At 54.2% G+C, this 12,313-nt stretch overlaps 2 protein-coding genes across 4 annotated transcripts in view; one reads left to right on the top strand and one right to left on the bottom strand.

Annotated features, from left to right (window-relative positions):
* YPEL1 (yippee like 1) overlaps positions 1–7,389 on the top strand; it is a 38,262-nt gene extending 30,873 nt beyond the window's left edge. The window contains exons 3-5 of the mRNA XM_008959881.4: positions 1,060–1,103; positions 1,446–1,554; positions 3,701–7,389. Coding sequence (XP_008958129.1) covers positions 1,060–1,103; positions 1,446–1,554; positions 3,701–3,790 — 243 coding nt within the window. The 3' untranslated portion in view covers positions 3,791–7,389. The remainder of the gene's footprint in view (positions 1–1,059; positions 1,104–1,445; positions 1,555–3,700) is intronic.
* Positions 7,022–12,313, bottom strand: part of PPIL2 (peptidylprolyl isomerase like 2) — a 32,109-nt gene continuing 26,817 nt past the window's right edge. Inside the window, exons 16-21 of one of the 3 annotated variants that reach the window (XM_008959883.3) lie at positions 11,056–11,112; positions 10,269–10,341; positions 10,117–10,179; positions 9,864–9,997; positions 9,438–9,540; positions 7,022–8,086 (exon numbers count right to left, since the gene is read on the bottom strand). In XM_008959883.3, the coding sequence (XP_008958131.1) occupies positions 9,444–9,540; positions 9,864–9,997; positions 10,117–10,179; positions 10,269–10,341; positions 11,056–11,112 (424 nt within the window). In that variant the 3' untranslated portion in view covers positions 7,022–8,086; positions 9,438–9,443. Of the gene's footprint in view, positions 8,904–9,437; positions 9,541–9,863; positions 9,998–10,116; positions 10,180–10,268; positions 10,342–11,055; positions 11,113–12,313 lie in introns of all 3 variants that reach the window. The other 2 variants (XM_008959885.4, XM_008959884.3) reach the window with 2 other exon arrangements.

Here is a 12,313-nt window from a genome sequence, read left to right as displayed (position 1 = left end):
TTCTTTGATTATGTTTGAGGTCAATTAAGACTTGAGGCTGGCACTGGAGCAGGCGTTCCCACCTGTCCCGTGAGGGCAAAGGTCGTGGGGAGTGACCAAGTGCATCAGGGAGTGCAGATGCCCTATTCTGGCTCTTTCACGCTCAGCCATCTTAGCATACGTGAATATACCATGAGCTGTTTCTCAGCTTGTTTTATTTTCCTGGTGAGATAGATGTCACTGGAATGGCCTTTCTCCAAGTGAAAGGCCATCTTGTGCTATGACTTTTTTTTTTTTTTTTTTTCGAGACGGGGTTTCACTCTTGTTGCCCAGGCTGGAGTGCAGTGGCGCAATCTTGGCTCACTGTAGCCTCCACCTCCCGGGTTTAAGTGATTCTCCTATCTTAGCCGCCCAAGTAGCTGGGGTTACTGGTGCCCGCCACCACGCCCAGCTAACTTTTGTATTTTTAGTAGAGACAGGGTTTCACCATGTTGGCCAGGCTGGTCTCAAACTCCTGACCTCAGGTGATCTGCCCACCTCAGCCTTCCAAAGCGCTGGGATTACAGGCGTGAGCCGCCATACTCAGCCATGCTGTGACTTTTAAAACATTTCAGTGGGAAAATATGGACACCTCCCCCTACCCCCTAATATCTGGCAGTGTGAGCGCATCTGAACTGCTGCAGAAGAGGCGGCGAGGAGAGCATTTTGAGGATCTGTGGGTTTTTGGGTAGAGAAAATCATTCGTGATCCCCTCTCAGAACTCTTCTAAGGTAAAGTTGTCCAGACATATGAAGCTCACCATTTAAAAACTGATCTTGCCATGATTCCCAATAATAGTCACTTGCAGAATGTTGACGCAGCAGAATCAGCCACTCCTGTCTACAATGAAAAACAGCTTGCAGCTCCGTTAAGTGGCTGTTATTAGAAGTGGAGTTCTGGAGGGGGGACGCCGGTGTCTGCTCCCGGTGACGCATCCCGGCGCAGCTAACAGCCGCGGGGCTGGACTCCCCTGGCTCTGGGCAGCACCGCTTCGTTCCAGAAAGCACTCGCAGCCAATCTCACGGGACCTTCTTCTTTCAGTCCTTTCAGGGGAGCCAGGGACGTGCCTACCTCTTCAATTCCGTGTGAGTACCCTGGTTCAGCGCGGGGGGAGCGGTGCGGGCCCCGGGACGGCCTGGATGGCACCTACACAGTGCCCTGTGTAGAATCACCTGGGTCTTTAGGGGTCCTGAAAGAACCCACCATCCCCCCCCCGGGAGTTTCTGAAACGCGCTAAGGATCTTGCCCCCTAGCCTGTCCCATCACTGATCTTTCCCATTGATGGTGGGGGCGGGCAGGGCTGGGGGAGAGGCACGGCACTGCTCTCTGGGAGGTTCCCTGTTTTGGGGGAACTCTTAGGAGGATGGGGTGGGGCCTGGTCAGGGGCGGGCCGGGCCTGCAGCGCAGTGGCCCCTCTGTCCCCGCAGGGTGAACGTGGGCTGCGGCCCTGCAGAGGAGAGGGTCCTTCTCACCGGGCTGCATGCGGTTGCCGACATCTACTGCGAGAACTGCAAGACCACGCTCGGGTGGAAATACGTGAGTGCCACAAGGGGATGCTCGTGCCACAAGGGGACGTGGCACTAAGTTGCCACTGAGCCACACCTCCCCGTGCAGTGTGGCCCATGGTACCAGTCACAGCACTTTCAGAAACCCCAGTTCCTCAGCCGAGGTGGGAAGTCCAGACTCCAGTGAGGCATGGTCTCACCATTGCCCTCCAGCCTGGGTGACAGTGATACCCCAACCCAAAACAAAAACCGAAAACACCATGTTTTCAAGCCCTGTTTCTTCCTAAGCCAGGCTCTCTGCACCCAGCCCGCCCTCAGCCCGCTGAGCAGAGCCTGGTGTGGGAGGAGGCCGAGGAGGCTGCAGGGGGCTGCGGGAGGCTGTGCCCACTGTCAGGGACAAGTCTAGAAGACCTCAGCACCAGACCTGCTGGAGTCAGAGACAGAGAGCTGCCCCATGAGCTCTTTACCCCAAATCCCTTTCTCAGGGACCTTGAATTGAAGGTTGCAATCGCCACCTCCTCTCCAGCCTTCACCTCTAGCTCCCTTCTCTCTCCACCACATGGCTGATCTGGCCTCCTCAGGCCCTGCACCTTCCTGCCCCGCTTCCCTCCTCTACGCTGCCCTGAAGTCTCTCTTCCAGGCTCCACTCTCTCTGACCTTCGTGGCCGAGTCCTCCCCTCCCCCAGGCCACCAGAGATTCCATGGTTTTGACCCCCTGGCCATCTGCCTTCTGTTGGATGCTCCCATGCCTTCCCCGGTTGTTGTTGTTTTTTGTTTGTTTTTTGAGATGGTCTCAAACTCCTGACCTCAAGTGATCCACCCACCTCAGCCTCCCAAAGTGCGGGGATTACAGGCGTGAGCCACCGCGCCCGGCCTGCCTGCCTTTGTTGAAGGAGGCTTTCCCATTCTGGCTCTGGTGTTCTTCGGGTCCAGGCCACCTGCTCTGCCTCTTTCCTGAATTCCTGATCATCTCTGGTCTCCCAGATTCCTCGTGAGTTTTGGAAGGCCACAGTTTACACCATGGAAACAGGCTCCACAAGACTAGCACGCATCCCTAGCCCTTCCCCTGGTCAGTCAGCCCCATACCCATCTGTGGGCCCCACTTCCAGAAACCCGTGCCTTCCCTGCATGGCCACCACACTGCATTCCCCTCTATGGCTGCACCCGCTGCTTCCTGCTGGCACAGTCCTTCCTGTGTCTGCCACACCTGGGGCTGCCGCTTGGGTAGGCAGGATCCATCTTGGTCATCTGTGTCCCTAGCACCAGGCCACACACTCAGCAAAACAAAATGATGAGGATGTGTCTGTGGGAGAGATGTTAACTCCTCCCCATGAAGGACCTTCTCCAGATATCCTGTTTTTTGTTGTTGTTTTTTGAGACAGGGTCTTGGTCGATCTCAGCTCATTGCAGCTTTGACCTTCTGGGCTGAAGCAGTCCTCCCACCTCAACCTCCCAAGTACCTGGGACTACAGGCACACCACACCCAGCTAAGTTTTTGATTTTTGTAGAAGAAAATCACTGTGTTGCGTAGGCTTGTCTCAAACTCCTGGACTCAAGTCATCCTCCTTCCTTGGCCTCCCAAAGTGCTGGGATGACAGGTGTGCACCACTGCGCCCAGCCTCCAGATGTCTTTGACCTGTTTATGTCACTCTCCCTGTATTTGCCTTCACGCTAGTTATGCACGGAATTCCTGGAGTGTAGTCTTTTGCATCTCTTCAAGCCTCTTAAATTGTCCCACATGTAGTAAATGTTCAGTAAACAGATCTGCATTCACACTGTCCTACAAGTAATCCCAGCACTTTGGGAGCCTGAGGTGGAAGGATCACTTGAGTCCTGGAGGTCAAGGCTGCAGTGAGCTATGACCAGACCATTGCATTCCAGCCTGAGTGACAGAGTGAGACCTTATCTCAAAACAAACAAACAAATGAAAAACCTTTTAGTATATGCGCTGCCGAAGCGAGCACATGAAAAACCTTTAACAACAAATGCAAAGTAAACCTACACTGCCTCAATGGACTCACCTGGAACAGACCCTCCCAGCGCCAGATGAGTGCACCGCTCAGGGAACATCTGGGTATAGTTCATAGTATAGACTTGGGGGGGGGTTTTGCCAAAAGAGTGATGAAATTGAAAAGTGAAACCTTCTGTCCTGAAACCTTTGTCTCTTCTTTTTCAAGGAGCATGCCTTTGAGAGCAGTCAGAAATATAAGGAAGGAAAATTCATCATTGAGCTTGCTCACATGATCAAAGACAATGGCTGGGAGTAATGTGCGAACTTTCCCTTCTCCTTCGAATGCTGTTTTGTGAAAGAAACTGTGAATGTAATGGAAACGTAGGAGCATCTGGTGACAGCCTTTCTTGCCCTCTGACCTCAAAGGCTAGCTGCGCATAGCTCTTGACACTCTCGGCCATCTCTGTGGGTAAGGTGTCCCTCGGATCTGTCCTCTTCGTGTACACAGTTGTTTCTGAAAATTTTCAATGAACTTTTTCTAACTTCTCAAGTTCTAGAGAAAGAATTAACCAACTAATGACTTACCTGCCTAGTTAATATCTTCCTTTCACCTTTGTCTTCAATATAGTTGGGCTCTGCTTTTTTAAGGTTCAGTTGAAAACCAAACTGGGGCCGGGTGCGGTGGCTCACGCCTGTAATCCCAGCACTTTGGGAGGCCAAGATGGGTGGATCACCTGAGGTCAGGAGTTCTAGATCAGCCTGGCCAACATGGTGAAACCCCATCTCTACTAAAAATACAAAAATTAGCCGGGCATGGTGGCGAGTGCCTGTAATCTTAGCTACTCAGGAGGCTAAGGCAGGAGAATCACTTGAACCTGGGAGACGGAGGTTGCAGTGAGCTAAGATCATGCCATCGCACTCCAGCCTGGGGGACAAAAGTGAGACATCGTCTCAAAAAAAAAAAAAAAAAGGCTGGGTATGGTGGCGCATGCCTTTAATCCCAGCTACTCGGGAGGCTGAGGCACGAGAATCACTTGAACCCAGGAGGCGGAGGTTGCAGTGAGCCAAGATCGCGCCACTGCACTCCAGCCTGGCGATAGGGCGAGACTCCGTCTCAATTTAAAAAAAAAAAAAAAAAAAAAGAGAACCAGACTGAGTCTCTGAAGACCATAGGGACAGGGTCTCTTTAGATAGCAAGTCTCACCATTCCCTTTTTTAGAGAAAAGGTATTGTAGCCCACCCTCCACCCCGCTGTTTTTCTTAAATTTGCAGAACTTCAAATTGGCTATTCCTCTTGCAAATGAGCCGTTAAAGTACAGTGTTCATTTAAGAATCTTCCAGAGGCAGTCAACAGACTTATACACTAAGGGCATTTTTGGTTTTTAGCTTGTTCAAAAACAGAGGCCAGCACAGATGACATTTTAGATACACTCTAAGTTGAGAATGGTGTCTAGTGGGGCATGTTGTTTATTTAAGCCAGCAGATTCCTTATCTAGAAAGCAGGCGAGCCCTTAGAGAAGGCTGTCCCGGGGCCCGCAGAGGTGCCCTTACTGCGGTGACAGCCTCACAGGGTCTGGTGCCAGGGGTTGTGCCCTCAGCAGTGACAGCAGCTTAGGTGTCAGGCAGTTGCTGAGTGGCTGGTCCATGTCTATAGAGTAACACGCTGGACCGAGTAAAAGTCGGATTTCATTTTCTACCCTGGATGTACTTGAAGAAAAAGAATTATTTTTGCATATGAAAGAGGCCAGAACCCACAGGAAAAACTTCAAAACTTGACATTTGCCAGAATGTTTAAAATTTGTTCAGAAAAGGTTAAAGCAACAAGTTTAGCCTTTGTGCATGAAGGCGCCTGGCGTGCTGGACGCGTTGCCCGTCCCTGCGTGGTGCTGTCCCATGTCACTTGAACTGATAGAGGGGCCTGTGCAATCTCCTAAGGCCTCTGTTTCTGCCATATATTTTATTATAAATTACAATCCACTCATCCACCTGCCCTCCACCAGCAGTGGGCACCCCATAAGGGTTTAGGCCACTTTGCAGAGGATGGAGGTCAAAAACCACTCCCAGATAAGTTTGGTTTTCAACATTTAGTAACTTGTCTCAGGGCAGAGGGCAGGCAGGGGGACCGAGGGGCAGCAGATAGGAGAGCACTGAGCCCGGATAGTTCTCAGCCTGGCAAGTGGCTCTGAAGCTGCCTTCAGACAAGGCTAGTCTAGGGGCAAGAGTGTGAGCTGGCTGACAATAAGAACGTGGCCACCTGCCCAGCTTCACACCTCCCCCGACTTCAGCCCTTCCTAAACCCAGACCTGCGGTCCAGGCAGGCACTGGGCTGTGCCCACTCGAGCTCACTGCCCACACACAGCATGCCTTTGGGTGCCATCTCTTTGCCCAAGCCTGGAAGCCTTGGCAGGTGGGAAATGCCGCTGCCCTGGTGGGCATGGCACTGAGATGCATCCACTCAGCAGGAGTGACAGAGGCAGAAGTTCCTTTAAAGCACATCTTCCACTTAGGAAAGGAAGGAAATCTTTGTACTGTCTTGGAAGCCTCCACATCCGGCTATGGCCCTGCAAGCTGCTTTATCCCTGCGCTAGTCTCCCCCGAGGGTTTAGGCTGGCCCAGCACATCCTGTCCTCCTGAGCTCGCGTGCAGCCACCCAGAGCGCAGGGGTCACTGCACGCTGCAGGGCTCTTGCTGCCATGGTCTCAAGCCTGAAGAGGCTCCGCCCACAAGCTGGCCTATGAAGTTGGCAACGCCTGTGGCTTCAGTCAATTGTCTTGAGACTGTGAAGAGGCTGAAAGACACCTTCCCGGGTGGAAGAAGGAGTTCACTGAAAACTTATCTTAAACTGACCCTTCCCTTCGAGTCTTCATTCCTCTCCCATGTGGGAACCCAGCCTCCCATGCCCCAGGGACTAGGGGAAACAGTTGGAGGTTCGTGCCGTCCCCAGCCTGCCATGGGTGCGAGGACAGCCAAGTCCTGAGTGACTCAAGATGCTTCACTTACATGGAAGAAACTTCTAAAACTCTACCGAGTGGTTTTTGTATATACTAAAGTTCTATTTAGAGCTTTTCTGTTTTGGGCAAGTTCGCTGCTCCTTCTATTTGGGCACTTTGGTTTTTGTACTGTCTTTTGTGACGGCATTGATTGAACATTTTTTACTAGTAGTCTTATGACTTCTGTATTTTTTTTTTTTTTTGTAATTTATACCAACAACACTTTTATCACTTTTTTTTTGTTGGGCTTCTGCAAAATACAAGCTCATTTTTAAACCAAATGAACAGACCATGAGCTGGCTTCAGGGGAAGTGCTATTCACAGGACCATATCCACCACCCTCTTAAATTCCTAAACAATATCATCTAGGACTTCTATTTAAGTTATTTAAAATAAATCTTCCTTGAGAGCCTTGGGAGGTGATGTCAGGGTTATAAATGGCACAGTGCATTTGCTGTAGGAATGTGGTTTGGCATTGTTTTATACACACAGTATTTTTTATACCTTAATGCTTATTCTTGATGGCATCTGTCAGATATTAGAATTGGAAATAAGAATCTTCCCAAAATCCTTTAATTTACCTGATGCCCTCATCAGGTCATTAAAAATTCAAATGGTTTTAATAGCTAAAAAACTACAAATTAAGCTCTAAAACAAACTACAGAAATGTAAACCTTCATTTGCCAAAGGTCCTTGGTGGCCTGTCCCCTGCCCTGGGAGCAGATGGCCCTGAAGCCCTTCCCTCACTGTGCAGGCCACCAGGTGAGGCTGGACGGTCACCCACGGTGGCTTCACTGCAAGGAGCAGGACTGCCGAGCTCAAGCACGGGGCCTTCAGCTTCCCCTGTCCTCTGGCCACACCGCCAGCCCTTGGTCCTTATCTGTGTGAGGTTTACAAATAAAGCTTCTGATGTCAAATGTTTAAATCGTGCCCTTAGTGGACGAGGCCATGTCCTGATGCAGAAGGCTGAGCCCAGGCTCTCTGTGGCGCCGCTGAGAGCAGAGGGCTGTCTTGGGGTCTTCGAGCTCTGGAGCCAAGGGCGGCCTGGTCCTACTTCTCTGCCCCCACCAATGGGGGATTTGAATGTGTCCAGAGAATACAGTCAGTCAGGGCCAGCCAGGGTGTCTGTCAGGGTGGGCACAGGGTCCTCTCCAAACCTGCTTCTCCCTCCCTGGTCAGGCCTTCATCCCCACCACCCGCACCTGTACCCTGGACGCTGGCTCAGAGGCCTACAGGTGTGTGGACACCTGGGCAGTCACTGTGTCCTACTGTGCCCCTCCTCTGCAGGCCCAGCTTGGTGTCTGAGCCTCTTACAAGCCAGTTACTGCCAGGGCTGCACCAGGCCTTGCGGAGGACAGTGCCTGGCGGGAGGGATGGAGGGCGTCAAAAGTCACCCTAGAGCCCAGGGGCCCGACCAATGGTCACAGACAGGGATGACAGGCTGCAGAGGGATGGGCTGGAGAAGAGAAGGAGCCAGCCACGGCGCAGTTCTTGTTCTTAGCATGATGAAGGGCCACAGATTGGTGTGCAGCAGGGTGACGAGGGGCAGACATACCTCTAGCGGTCATCAGGCAGCCTGTGGCAGTGGACGGGGTGAGGCAGAGATGCAGATGAGGCGCCACCTAGCATCCAGGGAGACAAAGGGCTCAGGCCTGCAGCTTCAGCATCAGTGATTGATTGATTGATGAGAAAAGGAAGGGCAGAGGTACAGCCTGCAAGTTGCTGACAGGTTCAAGATTTGGGGCAACAAAAATGAGAAAACCAAGAAGAAGGCCTAAGTTAGGGCTTAGTGTGAAGAACTAGAAGTTGGGGGTGGCCTGAGGGCAACAGGGAGCCCAAGAGGCAAGTGTCAGGCAAGGAGAGTCCATGACATGAGAACACTGACCACTGGCCCGGGCTGAAGACGGAAGAAAAAGCCAGCCAGGGGCATATTTAACAGAAAAATGGGGGTTGAGGGAGGGGTCTTTCTTTAAGGGCTGCTGATGCAGCCGGCCCAAGGCCATCAGAGTCAGTGACTGACAGGAGGAGCAGAGTCTTGGAGCCCAATGGCCGGGCCTGAGAGCAGCAAGGCCACTTCAGCAGGAGGGCGGGGAGAGGGACATCCACTTGTTCTCACAGCAGGAGACACTGGCCTCAACCCAGTGTGGGTCCCCTCAAGATTCTCACGGGGGCACAGAGACGCCAGGCACGCTTGAGATGAAGCCCAGGTGGTTCACAGCCAGAGCAGGTGAGCGGGGCCCTGAGAGCCCAGGCAGGGCACGGCAGGAAAGTCAATGCTGCCGTCCAGCACCAGCCTTCAGAAGCCCCTGAAGTTTTGTCAAAACAGACCGAGAAGCCCACCCTGCAGAGGCTTAGGCTCAGTAAGTCTGGGGTCTGAAAACTTGTCCCAGGTGATGGCGTTGGTCAGGGGACCGCACTGGTTGTATAAATAGGCTGTCCCTGAGAAGATGACAGAAGTAGGGGTAAGAAAACCAGACATATACAGCTGGACGTAGTGGTGCACGCCTGTAGTCCCAGCTACTTGCGAGGCTGAGGCAGGAGGATTGCTTGAGCCCAGGAGGTCGAGGCTGCAGTGAGCCATGATCACACCACTGCACTGGAGCCTGGGCAACAGAGCAAGACCCTGTCTTAAAGAGGAAACCAGAATCTGGAGACACAGTCCTTCCTCACTAACCTGGCCTGCCTACTAGAGGAGAGGCCTGAGGCACCAGCCTGGGTGTAGGGCAGGCCTTGTGCTTGAAGGTCCCAGCAGTGGGCTCTGGCTGGGCCAGGTCCTGGAAACAGGGCCAAGGCCCTTGGCAACAGGTTAAGGGATGGGAAGGCTGTGGGCTCCCAGGGGCCAGGAAAGGGGATGCAGGCAGCAGGCAAGCAATTTATTGGCTGGCAGCAGAGGGCAGGCTAGAAAGGCTGGAAATGGAGATGTGGACATGGGCCCCCAGCCCTGCAACCCCACCAAGGTCCACAGCGGCCAACCTGCTGCTACCAGGAGCTGAAGTCCCCAAAACCCCGACTGGGCTTCTTCTTGGACATGGGGACAGTGGCACTGGTTGAGGGCTCTTCCTCTGCCGCTCGCTTCCTGGGAAGAGAAGAAGCCGCTGGGAGCCCACACCCTCCCTCGGCCCCTCCTGACTTGTCTGTGTCTCCATACAGCCCTCCCGGTGTAGGCCCAACCCCTCCCACCTGCTGCTCCCACATCCCCCTGAATTTGATCTCTTCCACCCACAGAGGCCCCGGCCAGGCCTTCAGAGGCAGTCCCTCGGCTGCAGAGGCCACACAGCACAAGCCCACGGCCGGGACCAGCGCCCATAGCTTGCTTGCCCCTCTGGGTCTGACCCTCAGACCTCAGTCAGCCCTAGGAAACACCATGGGAAACAGGGAGGCCAGCCCCGCGGCACTCACGTGGCTGCTGGGTTGATGTACTTGCCCACGCCCTGGCGGAAGGTCTGGGGGCCCTGGCTCCCTGCCTGGGGCTGGCTGCTCTTCACTTTGGTCTCCGGGGCTACCTTGAGCTGTGTCTTCCGCTCCTGCGCGATCTGTGGCACAACAGGGCGGTGGCTAACCGGCAGCACCTCGGGCAGGACAGATGCTAGGCTTGGGGTGGAAAAGTGCACTGGCCCAGACCCTCCTAGGTGGTGGCATCGTGCCCCCTTACCTGGGCATCGGCCTCCTCATAGGGGTCCACGAACACTGTAGTGGCATCAATGCAGATCTCCTCCTAGCAGCAAAGGGGGCTCAGTGCACGGCAGGTCCTCCCCCCGCCTGCCTGGCCCCCAGCCGCCACGCCCCACCTCCCTGGGCACAGACCTTAGGGCGGTCAGTTTTGGGGTCACTCTCCACATTCTCCATGGCTGTCAGTACGTCAAAGCCCCCAACAACCCTGCAGCAGGGAGACAGAGGTGGGTCTGCGTGTGCTCAAGGAGGGCACCCCCACGGCTGAGCCCCAAGGCACGTGGGAAGAGGGGTTGAGAGCCCCGAGGCTGGCCTGGTGGTCCTTGGGCAGCAGCCAGGAAGGCGATGAGAGGGAGTGGCAAGGGCGGGGTCGGCTGACCATGGCCCTGGGCATATCCAGCTGGGTTTTTTTCTGTTTTTTTTTTGGTTTCCCCCACCCACAGGAAAAATAGGAGTCACAAAACGTGGCTTGTGCTCTCCCCGCTGGTTTGATAAACAGAGTTCCACTTGGCCAGAACCACATCACCTGCGTCCACCCTGTTTCGTGCTGCTTCCACACAGCTGGGTGGGCGTCAGAGACCACGCGGCCCACAACGCTGGAAAGACCCCTGGACTAGAGGGTGAAGGGAGCTGGGTGTGGCCAGGCTTGCGAGTGGCGCGCCACTGGGTCTGAGACAGGGCAGTGTCCAGGCCACATGGGCGAGTTTCCTCCTCTCCTGAGCCCGGTGGGTCTAGAGAGCCAGACTTCCCTGGCACATGGAGCACCCTCCATCGCAGCTCTGCATAGCCTCAACCCCCAGCAGTGACGGCCAGCATGGCACATGACTCAGGTCCACGAAAAAGGCAGTGAGGAGGCCTCAGGTGGGAAAGGAACCCACCTGGCCCACTGACCCCCCAGGCTTCACACAGCCGCTTCCCTTACCGTCCAAAGATGGTGTGCTTCTTGTCCAGGTAGGCACAGGAGCGAAACGTGATGAAGCTGGGGAGGAGGGCTGGATGGTTAGGGAGAGCATGGCACCTTCTGCACCTGGCCTGCCTAAGAGCACACCAGGAGCTGCCCACCCTCTACAGCCGGCTCTGGGAACCTGCAGCTTCCACGGACGCATGTGTGCACGTGGTTCCCTGCTGCTGCCCACCAGGGCAGGTCATTAGCCCCCAAGGCTGCCCAGGGGACCCCAGAACTCCAGCTGTCCCCAGGTCTTCCTGCTGCCCCGGCTGCTGCCCACTGCCTGTCAGGTGGTCCCTGTGCCCAGAACCAGGTTGGCCATGCAGCTCTGTGGGAGGTGGCTGGGATGAGGGGACACCTGGAAAACCAGAGCCAGCCCCATGCCATCAAGGGACCTGTCGAAGGACTGAGGAGAAAGGAGGCAACAAAGCCAGAACAGGAATCAAGGGATTAAGAAACGTGGGTAACATAAATAAACATGGACCAAGAAAATGCTCAGGTCGTCCAGGCACAGTGGCTCACGCCTGTAATCCCAGCACTTTGGGAGGCCAAGGCAGGTAGATCACTTGAGGCCAGGAGTTGGAGACCAGCCTGGCCAACATGGTAAAACCCTGTCCCTATTAAAAATACAAAAATTAGCTGGGCGTGGTGGCGTGTGCCTGTAGTCCCAACTACTTAGGAGGCCAAGGCAGGAGAATCGCTTTAACCTGGGAGGCAGAGGTTGCAGTGAGCTGAGATCACACCACTGCACTCCAGCCTGGGCGACAGAGTCTGTCTCAAGAAAAAAGAAAAAGAAAAAAGGAAATGGGGTGGAATTAAAACAGCCAACAGCACTGCCATGAGACGAGGAGAGAGTTTCTGCCAGCCTGGTCTGGGAGGAAGGCAGAGACTACCTCATAACTTTGGACTTTTTTTTTTTTTGAGATGGAATCTTGCTCTGTCCCCCAGGCTGGAGTGCAGTGGCGCGATCTCGGTTCACTGCAAGCTCCGCCTCCCAGGTTCATGTCATAGTCCTGCCTCAGCCTTCTGAGTAGCTGGGACTACAGGCGCCCGCCATCACGCCCAGCTAATTTTTTTGCATTTTTAGTAGAGACGGGGTTTCACTGTGTTAGCCAGGATGGTCTCAATCTCTTGACCTTGTGATCCACCTGCCTTGGCCTCCCAAAGTGCTGGGATTACAGGCGTGAGCCACTGCACCTGGCCAACTTTGGACTTTAAATAGATGTCCTTCTTA

The sequence above is a fragment of the Pan paniscus genome, chromosome 23, assembly GCF_029289425.2.
Source record: "Pan paniscus chromosome 23, NHGRI_mPanPan1-v2.0_pri, whole genome shotgun sequence".
Lineage (NCBI taxonomy): Eukaryota > Metazoa > Chordata > Mammalia > Primates > Hominidae > Pan > Pan paniscus.
Note: the sequence above shows the minus strand (reverse complement) of the source record. Positions and strands in the feature narration are given on the sequence as shown.